General features: G+C 32.5%; 1 protein-coding gene across 1 annotated transcript; it reads right to left on the reverse strand.

The window, feature by feature from the left end:
- Positions 1 to 11113: 11113 nt before the first annotated feature.
- Positions 11114 to 12680, reverse strand: DCTN5-p25 (Dynactin 5, p25 subunit). Its single transcript, XM_088184214.1, has 4 exons — positions 12580 to 12680; positions 12240 to 12427; positions 12061 to 12172; positions 11114 to 11546 (listed from the first exon to the last, which is right to left on the reverse strand). The coding sequence occupies exons 1-4, from the start codon at positions 12625 to 12627 to the stop codon at positions 11349 to 11351; spliced, it is 546 nt and encodes a 181-aa protein (XP_088040340.1). The 5' UTR covers positions 12628 to 12680; the 3' UTR covers positions 11114 to 11348.
- Between the last annotated feature and the right edge of the window lie 2621 nt (positions 12681 to 15301).

Genomic DNA, 15301 nt, shown 5'->3' on the forward strand with positions numbered 1-15301 from the left:
AGATGAATGTTGCCAAAATGATTGCCAATGACTGGTAAGTATTCAAATAGTTCGTTATTGCTGCTCATGTATTTTTCTGCTACCGAAAAACTACGTAATATCAACAGTTCAGCAAATTATTGAATATGAAAGCTTCATATTTTAATACAAAATAGCGTAAAATAGTTATTATCTATCCTCTGTTTTCTTCTTAATTTATTAGACTAAAATTATATAATATATATATATATATATATATTTTTTTTTTTTTTTTTTTTTTTATTTTTTTTTTGTAAGGAGAGGAAATCTTCTAAAGACTTCACCAGCGTCCAAATTGCTAGTGATTGTGCCAGATTCCGCTGCAAGCAGCGACCTACCGGCTAAAACCTCTCCCCAGCCCTCTCCTGGACGGCCGGTACTATCTTCCGATATTGCACTTCGGCTCGTCCAGTTTAGAGACTCTGTCCCGTTAGGGCCGCTGTCTTGAGCTGTCTTTCAGCTTCTTCCTTATGTTTTATATCATCGGACGCGTAATCCGTCCATGCCTCCCAATTTCTTCGGCTCTCCAGCATGTATTGGGCCATAGTGTCTGCTGTTGCAGGCCTTCCTATGACCCTCTCCAGCGCCGCTCTGTTTTCCGTCCACGCTGTGCACTTGAAGACGGTGTGCTCTGCGTCGTCGTCTTCAGCGGTGTCGCAGTGGAGGCACGCGGCGCTCGCTGTCTTGCCGATTCTTCTAAGATAATGGCCGAAGCTGCCGTGTCCGGTCATTACTTGAGTGAGACGGTACGACAGCTCGCCACCGTGGGTCCTTTCCTTCCAAGCGGACAGGTCGGCGACGAGTCTGTGCGTCCATCTGCCTTTGGTGGACTCGTTCCATCTCCGCTGCCACTCTATAGTTGTCGCCTTTCTGGCAACTTCTTTGCTCTGCCCGTTATAGACCGCCTGTCTTTCTAAGGCGAGTAGGTCTAACGGCGGAATGCCGCACAGGGCTAATATGGCATCCTCAGACACTGTTCTGTACGCGGAGGCTACACGCAGCAGGCTTCTTCTCTGTACCCTCGCGAGGCTGAGTCTAGCCTTCTTTACGATCATGGCCTGTGCCCAGATCGGGGCGCCGTATAAGAGGACCGAGTGTACGACCTCGTTGTAGAGTCGTCGCCGGTTTTGTCCTCCGCTACGCGCGCCGCCTTCGCCGCTGCCGCCTCGGCGTGCCTGACGAAGCGCAGCTTGTCGTCTATCTGTACACCCAGATAGCGGATTTCTCTCTTGAAAGGCACTTCGAAGCCGTCGATCGCTATCCTGGGCGGTTGTAACCTGCGCCTCCGCGTAAAGAATACAGCTTCTGTTTTCTCCGCCGCGAGTGTGAGCCCAACTCGGTCCATCCAGCTCTGGATCGCCTGCAGCGCCTCTTCTACAACCTGCTGTAGCTGCGTCGGGCGCTTGGCTGTTGCGACAACCGCGACCAGCTCGACGCCGTCGGGCATCTCCAAGCGCAGCAGCTCGTCGTACATGGCGTTCCAGAGTGAAGGCCCCAGTACCGAACCCTGAGGGACGCCTGCCGTCACCCGGCGGGAACGCTTCTCGCCTCCGCTTTCATACTCCAGCACCCTGTTCGTGAAATAGCTTTCAATGAGTCTCACCAGGTATGCTGGGGTTTTCTTCGCAGTCAACGCCTTAACCGTCAGCCCCCAGTTGGCCGAATTGAAGGCGTTGCGAACATCGAGGGCTATCATCATCGCGTGTCTGCTGGCTCCAAGGCTGCCCTGCCATGCATCTCTTATATATATATATATATATATATATATATATATATATATATATATATATATATATATATATATATATATATATATATATATATGCATGTGGTTGTTCAGATCTGAACAACCACATGCTGGGCTTTGCCCACACCGGATGTTCATATTCTCAATTTTCCCCTGAGGATGGCTGGGCGAATCTGGCCGAAACGTAGGGACCATGATTCCACACGGAATCAAAAAAGTACGCGGAGTAATCCGACTCCTAGAAATATTAACCAAATATTTCTCCGCGAAAACGCATTCAACCACATATATATATATATATATATATATATATATATATATATATATATATATATATAAAAAAGTATATATTTCAATAAAAATAGATTTTTCTATACTGCATGTATGTGGATTAATAACTAAATGCATATATGTGAATCCTAAAATTAAGATTCTCTAGCATGCAACTCGAAAACTCTTACATAAGATATGAAAAAATAATATTCTATGATAATTCTCCACTATCTAAAATGATAATATTGATTTTGGCATTGTTCAATATGTATATATAATACCCATTGACGTGAACAGTTGATAAAAATATGTGTCAAAATAAGCTTATTTGATATAATTGTCACGTTGGGAAATTCGTAAGGTTAAAGACCACGCATATTTATTGACAATATTCATTAAATCATAACTATTATTTTACAGGTATATATTAATATTAAATCATTATGGCTTATTAGGATAATAACAATTGCGTGGTTCGTTTTTAGGTCCAATGGTAAACAATTTACGATCAGATACGTATGTACTTATGCAGAAAACAAAAAATCAATGTGACCCCTTTCATTGTCATGGAGCATAATTCTGAGCACGCATCATCAAGGTCCAAAAGGGAAGTTACAATTAAAAGTGCTTTAAATTCTCTGCACAATTCATTGCCACACATTATTGCGATCGTAGGAACAAATTTACAATTTGATAGTGGACAACGTGACCGCATCCATATCCTCATTATGCTCACTGCTTAGAAGCACGTATTTTCCGAAGAAATTATTCACAACGCCTCGAAGAAATAAGAAAGTTGATTGAACAGTCGATAATGACCATGAGTAAGACAATATTGCGATATGTGTTAATAAAATACGTCAGAGGGTAAGAAGTACTTTCTACGGATTCGGATAGTGAAAATAACGAAACAGAACGATAATTCAGAACAAGTTAAAAAATAGATTTATAATTAATTTTATATTGACAACCAATTATTCGATAAGTAAATAATTCCATTATGATCAGTTAAATAAAATAAATCGTCAGTAAATAATACATTTTTGTGCACTAAAAAATTTAGCTTTTTAACAGTAAAATAAAATAAATGGTCCTTAGATAGAGCCTAGATGCAGTGCATATTTTTAACCTTAACCAACGTAATATTCAGAATTGGCGGTGTCGTGTGCTTGGTAAGATAATGCGTCGGGGATTTCGAAAAATTTACAGTAGTATATGTGTCGTGTATATAATTAAACATTAATTTATCGGATCGATTCGCACCGGAACAATCCCAGTGCATGTGTCTCCAGTTAATATCACAGATTCTCCAAGACCAAACACAGCATCAAGGTCGCTCCGGAGCACCCCGTCACCGGGAGAAATATATATATAATTTTTATCGTGTTTAACTTTGCGACGGTTTCGAGAAAAGTCGTATTTGTGCGCGCGTGTTTGATTGATTATTTTACCCCCTGGCCGATCCCTCCGGAGGACGATCCCTCCGGAGGCAGACAAAGTTCGATATTAAAACGTTGACGTGTGGTTTGATTCGGTAATTATGTAAATATAAATTTTGTACTCACTAATCAGTAGTTCCAGTTCTCCAGTTTTATTTCGGAATCCGCGTGAATTCCGCGTCAAAAGGTTGAGCCCCACCTTAGAAGAGCACTTCAAAATATTCGACGATCTCCATTTTGCTGGCACACTTTCCAGCCTTCACTCTGATCTCTTGAAGGACGAGCAACATCCTGCGTAGCTCTGCAGTTGACATGGTGTCTGAGAAGGGCTCTTCGGGCTGCATGGTTTGAGGTCGTTGTGGCGCCTTGTTTATTGCTGCTGCTGGGGGGCTAACAAGGGCGTTTGATGAAGCAGCTGAAGGGATAGTTGCTGGAGTGGCTAACGTTTTTACAAACGCTCATTTTGTTGCTCACAAAGCTTGCCGACACGAAAAAGTTGAGCTACGCCGCGCCGGCCCCATAAGATGACCGAAAAACAGCCACTTTTCATTTCACTTAAGACCTGATGTGAGGTAAAATCGAAAGAGTTCAACCAAAATTTCTAGATACTATGAATTAACAAAATTCAAACAAATAAATTTGAAAATGAGCTTGTTGTTCCCTTAGTAACAAACAAACGGAAAAATAATAAAACACAAGATCGAATCACACGGCGGATAATATAAGGTACAAATTACACAAAATTCTTTTCATTATTTTTCTTATAAATAAAAATGCGACTGTCGCTGCCGGGGTTCGAACTCGCAACATTAGAGTTACTAATCTGAAACATTACGGACTACGTACTATTTATAATTAATTAACATATATTTACTTTTATTCACATTTAGTTTGAGTATATTATTTTTTTAACTTTACTTCTATTATACATAATTCATTATTTAAATTATCCACAACTTCTTTAACGTTATCTCCTATGCAATAAATTATGTGTTGTCCGCAAACGGATGTGTTTTGCAATTTTTTATATTAATAATTATATCATTAATATAAACTATAAACACGAATGGTCCTAATTTGGACTCCTGTGGTACACCGTGAAATTTTATTTTCTCTTTGGAATAATCATATTTATTTTATCAATTTATTTTTTTCTGTATTAAATAATTATAAGACCATCTTAAAACTGCTCCAATGATTTTGTTTGTATCCTCCGCCAACAACCAATCATTTATAACCACTTGCATTTTGTCGTATGTTTTTGATGATAAAATTACTAAATTATTATATGGGTATTTTTATTAATTTTAATACCGTTATTTCTATATCGAAAACCCTAATTGAACATTTTTTACTTGTTTGATTTTTTGTGTCTAGATAAAAAAATGGTACAATCAACAAAACAACAAAGTATCTACGATTATATTTTTGCATACGAGTAAGAGGCAAAAAAATATCCGCTGCTGGAAATTTAATAATACTATTCCAAAAAAATACAACGACGTAAATTTTCCTGGATAGGTCGTACCAATGTCGTGCAGTTGTTTATTTTTGCACCGTCAGAATACACACGGATATCATTTAATTTATATGTATGCATTTTTTTATGAATATTATTAATATTAATATATTGTGATCATTGCCAATTTAATTATCAATTAAGAAATCAAAGAAGAGGTTTTTAATAAATAACTAATAGTTTCTCAAAATGTTTGTTCGACTCGATAAAAACTCACGAATGGTATGAACACTCCAACGATAAGATATTTTTACAGAACGCTTCATGCGAATTTCTAGGTCGACGTTTTTTTAACAGAATATTATCAAGGAAAGGGCCTAGATAATTATTTAAATTACAGCAATATAGTATAGATACAGTAACGAGTCCTCCAAACGCACGTTATTTTAATTTTTTTTGTATTCGATATTTTTGCAGAATATAATTTAAATATTAATATAAGAACCCACAACGAATGGCTTCAAATACTGCTGATCAACGTATTTTCAAACCGAATTTTGGTCAATAGGAGAACGCAAAAACAATTATTACTTCTCAGAAGGCAAAAATTCACGTCAAAAGCAATAAAATCGTGTCGGCGCAGTCGCAGTGGGAACGCTCGGTAACGAGCGTTCCCACTGCGACGGCGACGGCACGATTTTATTGCTTTTGACGTGAATTTTTGCCTTCTGAGAAGTGATAATTGTTTTTGCGTTCTCCTGTTGATCATAATTCGGTTTAAATGGGCTTTATTTGATTCTCACTCGTAATATTTTTATAAAAAGTTTTAATATAAATGGACCTGGACTGGAAATTCACTATATGGCAACACTGAGCAGCAAAGAAAACACGACTAATTATCAGGTACATATTATTTTTAATAATTTTTAATGCCTAATTAAAATATTTCGCATAAAATATATCACAACGGTGGCTAATTTTTATATTTATTTGTAGAATCGAAAGGGTTAACTCGTACCTATTATTATTTATTCAACAAATTATATTACATGGTGATGTTAAAAATTATATAAAATGCCATTTTTGACATGAGGCCCAGAATCATTGTTTTCCTAGGGGCCGGGTTCACTTTTGACGCCCCTGCTTGTGATTTGTCTTTCCGCTTCAAAGTGAATTAATTCTCAAGTCGCAATGAAAATAAATAATTAATAGTCAAATTCATTGCTCTCATGCGGTTATATTAGATCATTGATAAAATTAAACTGCATATCACATTGGCATGCGACCAAAAATAAATCCGGTACTAAATTACCAGTCAATTGTTTTTGCTTTTATTTATTGATTTATTTGGTCCTAACCAGTGGCGGTTCGTCCATATGGGCTGCAGCCCTCCCAGTGTAAAATAAATATTCATTATTAATGTATGTATGTAACTTATTCAACTTAACTTCACTTTTGTCTAATATTATTATACTTGATATAAAGTATATTATTATTTTACCAGTGCAAGGTCATAGTAATACAAATACAGATACTGCACCAATAAATCTTCATCATATATAAATACTGTTGTTGATAATTCGCAGGTGGGGGAAAATGCCCCCCTCTCCCCACAAATGACGTCCCTGGGTCTTTGGTTGTCAAACACTCATGCAATATTAATGTTAGATTGTCAGATTTATGGACATATTTGCATCTACTATAAATTTTAAAACAAACCAAGCATTGTGGGCGCAGCTGCTATTCTAAAAATAATTGATTTATTGTTTTTAACACATTTAATATCATGTGCACCAATTTACGTGTTTTGTCATTTTGATTTCATACAAAAAATACACGTTAAACTGTGGCGTATGTAGTATGTATCCCTTATTAATATTATATTAACTAACATAGTAAAAAATCAATATAAATCTATATCCCCCTCTACATTTTATTCAAGTCTCTAAAATCTAAATAATAAACACATTTTGAATCCCTTTTTAATTAATTTCATTCAATTACCATCTATCGGCCTTTCTACGCACATTTTCAATCCCTAACTATACTTAATATATAAGGTCTTTCTAAGTTTTACTGCAAATATTGGGCCCTGAAACTGTTTCGACATTTTAAAAATATATCAGTGTCTCCATCCATTGCTTAGAAACAAATTTATATTATTTTATTGGCACGCGATCCACAGCTCAACATTCACTGATTTCATTGCGAATTAAAAAATACAATCGTTAAACAATTCCAAATTGACTTTAAAACGTTGAGTATTAAATAAGTTATGATTATTTAAAAAAAATGTTTTTATCCTAATTATCACAAAAAGTCGCAATAAATTGCGAAAATTTTCGCATGTGTTATTATGTACATATATCTTATTTCAAACCTCGAATCTAAACAAATCAAAAACATCAATAAAAAAAAGTTACTTTTGCACCATCCAGTATTTATAATTGTAATCACATCTTGCGTTGTTATAAGAGTTAATATTGCTAATCCGTTCTCGTTCCACTGTGGTCAGAATATCCTTTTCATAGTTACATTTCCGAATCTGTCAAGGCGCTGTTTGTATAATATCTTGAACGTTTATCGTTTCACGGCCGTTGATCGCTATCGTTTAACAAAACATCATTGTGACTAATTCTTATTATTAAACAATTTTTATTGTTATATATTAAACGATTTTTATTGTATATGACTGCAATCAGGGATAAAAATATTATATCACCTAATTAAGATGTACATTTCTGAGAAAATTATCATTATAGATATGGTATTTCCGAACTCACAGTTCAAAGTCAGATCTAAACTTTTCGATTATGGAGGATTATTTCACTTAATGTCTATCTTTTGGATTTATATATGTCATATATAAATATATGATTTAAAGCTCTTGATATATTAATTTAATTTAATTAAATTTTGTATAATGAATTATAGTAATGAGTATGCTTATTAAAATTAACAGATCCAAATATTCGGTTTCAGCAAAAATGTTTTTATTAATTTATATTAAATTAAGCAGCCATATCGCCATTCTATATTATCGAATTGTGAACAGCTCTTATGAGAATATTTTTCTCTATTAAGTGACACCAGCACCTTCTGTTATTAGGGCCAAATAGCTAAGCCACAGTTATGTTGTGACGTCATGAGTATTAGGGCAAGTGAGAAGCGTTAGAAGCGACGCAATGAAAGTGTATAAAATGCAACAGGAAATATACCATCAACAAAGGCATAAAAACAAAGGCATTTGAGCTTACTGTCCAAAAATAATTTGATAAGACTAAAATTTCCTATCAGAAATGAAAATGGTACTTTTAGTAAGTCTAAATAAGTGTTAAATTGTTTTGATTGCTTTAAAACATTTTAAAACGTGTGCCTCTGTTTTGTAGTATCTAAACATATAAGTTAATCATAAAACATATAATCTTCTATAAGCATTTTTTTTACTTTATGACTAACGTCTACTAAACGTGTGCTATTATGTAAATACAGACGACATTCATGAAAAATGAGCGCAAAAAATAAGATAATTATGAAACAAAGTTTTTTAAGTTATAATATGACCCACAAATACTTATGTATTCTATTTAATCCGCTTTGAAGTCCATGAAATAAATATTTTAATTAATCTACCGCTGAAAAATAAACTGGCTTGAAGGCCGAATATTTGTACACTAGGAAGTTAATGTTCCTTGATTGCTCAAGCAGACAATGAATCTGTTCATTGTTTACTATAATATTAAAACGTCTATTAAAGTACCAAAAATTTATGATTCACGAATATCAAATAAAATATTCCTTTCACATAAAATACTGCGAAGTAAAATAAATTACAGTATCTAATAATAGGATTTTCAGCATATGTTAATTTATTACTAATGGGAAATTCAAAACATCTGAATAATATTCTCGGTAGATAAGACAGAGGTGATATTCATAAAATATGTTTTACATATCAGTCAATATGTAAAAACACTATTTCAACTTAAAAGCAAAATAGGAAATCAAAACTTACTATAAAATTAAATTATATATTACAATATGTTACATGAATCATTCAGTTACGCCATAATAATGATTCAGTTTGACCATAGTCATTGTTTACTATATTAGTTAATAAAATAATTTAAATACTTTATTATTGTATATGATATTAAATATACATTAATATAAGACTTTTAGGTTTTGTATCCGATTAAATTTAACTAAAAGTTACCCTTTTATCAACATAAATTCATGAAAAGTACGTTGTTGTAATTACAATTATATTAATATAAATAGTAGATACTATCGCACAATCTTCCACCTTATTCATATTTTTTGTGAGTACATATTGTTTTTAGACGGTAGACCTTTATAAGTAGCAGTTATACAATAAGCTTAATAGGGAATTGTTTATTTTTTACCCAAATTATTTTCTTTGATATTTTTCTCCAATATTTGTGACTAGTGCTATAAAATTCTCCGTAATAATCTAGAGTTCAATGTATGCATAACTCATAAAAATAAGTGTGATAAATGTGGAAAGCCATTCATATATAAAAATAAACATTTTACACTCATAGCAATGTTTGTGACTTCATTTGTGAAAAATGTGGAAAAGCATTCAAACGTAATGTTCTCTGAATATCTGAGAGTGATTCATATCAATAGATGCAATAAAACTTTAGCAAAAATGAAGAAAAGTAGACACTAATAATTGAATAAGGGAAGAAATTAGTAAAATTCCAAGCAATGCAAAATTACATTTGACAACATAAAATCAGTATTGTTCAAATATTTGGGTTGATAATAACTTCACATATATAATATATTAACATTACTTTGGAACGTAAAACTGTAATGAATTATCTCCTTATTTATATATTTAAGATTGTGAGACATGTAAGTCGATTCTTCTACATTTGTTAATCTGTTTCTTTTAGCCAAATGAAGTTTTATAAGTACTAAAATTTCTTTCTTAGTTTTTAAGGCATTATTAAAATAGTATTTTTCCAATATGTCAGTAGATTTAATATAAAACTTTGTATATAATGTACTATAAAACTGAAACTAATTCAGCTTAATGTTCATGAGTATATCTGTCTGTATATATTTTTGGTGCACAAGTTATTATGTATACCCATGAATAGATATAAATAAGGTTTCAGTATCGGACGGTGGTGTTGAATGCAGAAGAGTCTATATCAATGACATTAGAGTCGAGTTTGAAATAGAGTAATCCTTAAAGAGCTGATGTAGGTACCTCTCGAAATGCGTGAGTGTGACGAAGTGAGTCTCACATTTCTTTCTCACTCTCTATATATCAATCTTTTATATTTTCTCATACATAAGCTTTAGCAAATAGGAAAAAATACTAAGCCGTATCGTCAAACACACCCCCTCTAATGAAGCATGAATATGTCTACCGGGTGTTCTTCTATAAATGAGAAATTATGGTCACAACGCGAACAACACCGAGGCAAAGTGGCAGCAGGAAAGGCGACAGATGGGCGTCTTCCGTCTGACCTGTTCCATTATACTATTTCATCCTCATAACCAGATTTACTTATAACTAACTAGGCTGAAGCTTAGGGGCCTCCAGCTGAGGTTTATAATTTTCATATATAAATAAATATTAAAAAAAAAAAAATAGTAAAAGTTCTCATCCTTTTGGACACCGAGAAACAGGTATAAGTTGGTCATCAACAAGCAGGGGCCGGCACGCCGGTTTTAAGTGATTTAGATTTCTCTCTGAGATTCTAAAAGGTTCTAGGAGATTAAGAATTTTTTTTTTCAATATTCTCAGAATATTATTTATAATATACGACATAGTAAAGGGATATCCACCAATATAGAAATTTAAGTATGCCTTTTTTAAATAAATATATATTAATCACAGGCGCGTACGGCGAGATACATTCCCTTTCACTCATATACAAGGAATGTATCTTACCGTACGCACCTGATTAATCAAAGGTTTGGAAGAAGAAATTCGAAAAATAAAAAATAGTAAGATCATCTAATTTAATACAAGATTTGAGATGTTGTTATCAAATTATAAACTGTCTTTTTCTGTACTTAAAGATGGTATTCTTTTAATTTCTTAAATAAAGCAATTCAACACTCTGTAGATTTTGGTGTTCTAGGGGTGAATATAAATTGATTAAATTATTAATTTGTAAATCAAACATAATGGTAAATAACTATATTATAATTTATTTAATTTTAAATTATAAATACACAATAAGTTTTAATGATTAATATTTTTATGTATAAAATAATGGAAATATGAATATAAAAGAATATAAATAAAAAGTTTAAATTAGATATTATGCTGTAGATATTTTAACCGAATCCATAAGCAATTTATAGTAATTTATTAAAACATCCCAAAACACTTCAATACTATTATAACAATTAACATTTTAAATTACTTTCTAGATGGTACAAAATGTTGATAATAACTTTTAGTAAAATCTATCATTAGGTCTTGAGTTACTTCGGGCAAATCAGCTACAACTCTCGCCGGTGATCCAGCATATCTAGTAAAACTAGATACAATAGTTTCAGCTGGTAATACAGCTCCGTCCTCAATCATACAGCAATCTTTTAAAACACATCTTCGACCCTACAATATAAAATCAAATTAAATATAAGCACGTTAAATAATAATATGAATATTATCACTTTGCATGTGGATTCTGATAGTCGTATTTACGTTACGTGTACTAAATAAAAGATCATAAAAAAATAACTATTACTCCAAGAATTTCGAAACAAAAAACATATTATTCGTCTAGTGCGATTCCGTATTGGAGATTATTTCGTCAGCATAATGACGGAAATTTTATTCACGTTAATCCATTTTCGATTTGATTTACTTCCTGCTGTAAAATAATTCAAAATTCCTTTTTATAATATAAATGTGAGTTATTCACCCTTGCTTGCTTTAGTTAAAAAATCAGTCAACTGTATTAAAGTAGTAAGGAAAATTCCTGCTTTAAATAGTACATATGTATCTACGTCTACAATGTGTAGATAAATGAAATTCCAAGTTTGCAGTACAAAAAGTTTCATCCTCTTCTCAAATAAATAAAACAAAAATTCTCATCTCCCGCATACAAAGTGTAAACCTAACTTACAATCACAACATTCTTGCCAATGTACACATACGATCCTACGACTGCCGCGTTCACTATAGAATTTTCGCCTATAAATACGTGATCGCCAATGTGCAACGGGAAGAAAGCAACTCTGAAAAGTTACATCAGAATATATTAGAAATAAATATAAAATAATCAAATTATTATAAATGCTTTACCCTTTACTGAATTTTTTGAATGGTGGTCTTATAACTGCACCCTTGCTGATAATGCAAAATCGACCCGTTTTTACGTTCGCTAGATCACCACGAATTATAGCGTCACTTTGGACAATCACCTTTCCGTGAAGAACAATATTTTGGGAACCACATAGCACAGTTTGTCTGCAGACTTTATTACCAGATGCCTGTAAAAGTAAACGAGTATATACAGTATTATTTCACTTTTTGGTGAATTACTAATTGTATCTTTGGTTCACTAAACAGATCTGTACGAGAAACTAATGAAAAAAATAGTTAACAAATCTCATATATTTTACATTAAGTGCAATTTTAATACCGTTTCTACGTATTCTGATTTATTATAAGGAATATCTTGGAGCTCCATTTTGCTCAGCTGCCAAACGTCAAACTACATATAGTGCTTTTTAATTTTGGCCTAAACGTCTATCTTTTTGATTATTTATTAATACATTTTTATTTAAACTAAGAGTTATTTTCTTAAATTAGAATTTTTTAAGAAAAATATATTAAATAAAACATTATTTTAATTTATATTATGCATTATCCCCCCCTTGTTATTGGGGTAATATCGAACATTTAATAAATATACATAATAATTTGATAATGCTTTAAAAAAAAATGAAATAGTTACTTTTATTAAAAAACATAAAATACCTGAACTTTTTATCTTCTTATTGCTAATGGGGTAATACTGGACATAGATCTATATATTACATTATGTATTTTTAAAAAACTTTAGCAAAAACATGGAGGAGGGGCAGGGGGCGCCCTAACGAAGTTGGTAATAGTACTTTGGCGACGGGAGATGGTGGGAGGCAATTAGACACTGATTTAGTCGTTGCAGTAGTATTTTATTTAGAATTAAAAAAGTTACATGTGTGATGATAAAATTATGTTCGGTAAACGAGGCAGCAGGTCGTTACAAGTCCGGCAAGAGAATGTGTATACGTCATGCCAGTGCTGCCAGTAAAGTTTAAAATGAAAAATTATTTTAGTCTAATTAGAAATGTCAGAACATATTATTACCTTTATTTTACTACTATATTGTAGTTCAATTTCGCTTTTCGTGTTCAACTGATTATAAAATATAGAGACGATCGTTTTATATTATTATATTTAGTGTTTTTCTTGATATTAATATATTGTTTAAAACCTAGAAAAAATTTTACTGCCAAACGTAAAAATGTTCTTATTTGTAAATCCTCACAAATGCTTAAAAAAACACTATATCACTAGTAATAATTTGAATAAAGTGATTTGAAATGCGAATCGATTAGAGTATTATCTTCTCAGCTACAATAGTTTGTCGGTTCCAAGTTCGATGCAAACTAATTTTATTAAAATTCATTTAGTGGTTGTATTGTCCTGGTTTTTGTGTCAGGGATGTTTACTTTTCATACAAAACTTAATATTTAGTTTATAATTGATATTTGTGCAGCAATTAGAGTCACGTTTACGTAAATTGCCAGATTGAGGAAGGCTTAGTGCTCACCCCCCTTAACTATAACGGCCAATTACGATGATCTACTGGTATAACGCGACTAGATTGCTTTCTTACTTTAACATGTTGCAACCTGTAATCTGAAAAAGCTTGAAACGGCCGTTAAATATTTTTAAAAAGTGAGAATTGTGAGATCTGAAAACTTCCTGTTGTTTTGGATTCCAATGTACTGTCATTTGTTATATGAATGTTTCTAAAGGCTATTATGATGCTTTTAGTTTATCTATTGTCACGTACGTCCACATTGGTCAGCATAAAAAAGGCCTCGGTTGATCGTAAGGCTAATGGATGGATTTATAGCGCTCGTAATGCTTTTAAAACTAAAAAAAATGCTCTGATTTAGATTTGCCGATGCATGCTGATGATCGTTGTAGACCCAATAATACAATAAAAGAATATAAAATATTTTTTATATATTTATTTCGTACATGAACAAATTACATGAGCTGAAAATATACTAAGTTAGATATCCTTAAATTAATATTCTTAAATTAATGCAATTGCTATAAATGAGAGATCATTTCACGCCATTATACCGTCGTGTAGTCGGGCACAGTCGTCCCGTAGTTGAAGATACATAAATATATAACTTGTGTATGTTTTCTAAGAAAATACAAAAATATAATATTAACAAGCCGTGATACTTCGATTATTTATTTTCATTTCGCTCCAATAGAACAACACACGATTTTTATCTTGATATATATTTACGTAGCTACTTTATTTTTGCTTGTCTATGAAGAAAATCAAAGATGCCTTTTTAAGCCATTAAACGTTCGACATGTTTGAATTCCTTCACCCATTTAGATAGTATCTTAACAACAATCGACTGAACGCAGTATATGGATAGGCAAAGTGTTTTATTTATTATCGTTTAACGATTATCAATACAAAGAAAAACAAATGTCTGACTAATTACACATAATCAGACGATTATATTAATGGCAGTTAAATGTGTACCATAAAACACCCAACATTTCAAATACAAATTCTTCGATTAGCATTCAATAAAAAGTTACAATCGTACATATATTTGTTAAAAAGTCCACTATATAATAATATGATGACTAAATAGGATACACATTTCTTTAAAAGGATAATAGAACCATTTTCATGCGCTTATTATATGTATACATAATAATAATAATAATAACTTCATACGTTATAATTGATAAAATATATGATTAAGTCAAACTGAAGAAAGACTGGGATCTGTTAAAAACAGCCGTTGATTTACATTTTAATAGACTATTTTTAAACAAATCCCGATGTGTACAAATTATTCACTCGGTTATATTATATGTATAAAAAACTGAAATAAGCACACATTTGTTCAGATAATACCAATCTACATCTAGAATATAATTTTCTTCTCGATACCAACATCTAAGAACAACTTTATCGTAATTTACCAACACATCGAATGACACCCGTGCACAAAACTAATCGTTAATTCTAGACATATTACACTTATCTAACAGATCTTAACTTTCGCTCAATATCAACTATGTGAAACGTAGAAGTGATTGTGAAACGA

This window comes from Plectrocnemia conspersa, unplaced genomic scaffold, assembly GCF_051122295.1.
Source record: "Plectrocnemia conspersa isolate PC_06_02 unplaced genomic scaffold, ASM5112229v1 ptg000004l, whole genome shotgun sequence".
NCBI lineage: Eukaryota > Metazoa > Arthropoda > Insecta > Trichoptera > Polycentropodidae > Plectrocnemia > Plectrocnemia conspersa.

Bases quoted from the DNA above. Each gene is read 5' to 3' on its own strand.
- DCTN5-p25 (XM_088184214.1), bottom strand. From the start codon at position 12,627: ATGGAGCTCCAAGATATTCCTTATAATAAATCAGAATACGTAGAAACG. The intron at 12,173-12,239 runs GTAAAGCATTTA...GTAACTTTTCAG, and splicing joins TTCAAAAAATTCAGTAAAGG to AGTTGCTTTCTTCCCGTTGC. The intron at 11,547-12,060 runs GTAAGTTAGGTT...TTTATATTGTAG, and splicing joins TTGGCAAGAATGTTGTGATT to GGTCGAAGATGTGTTTTAAA.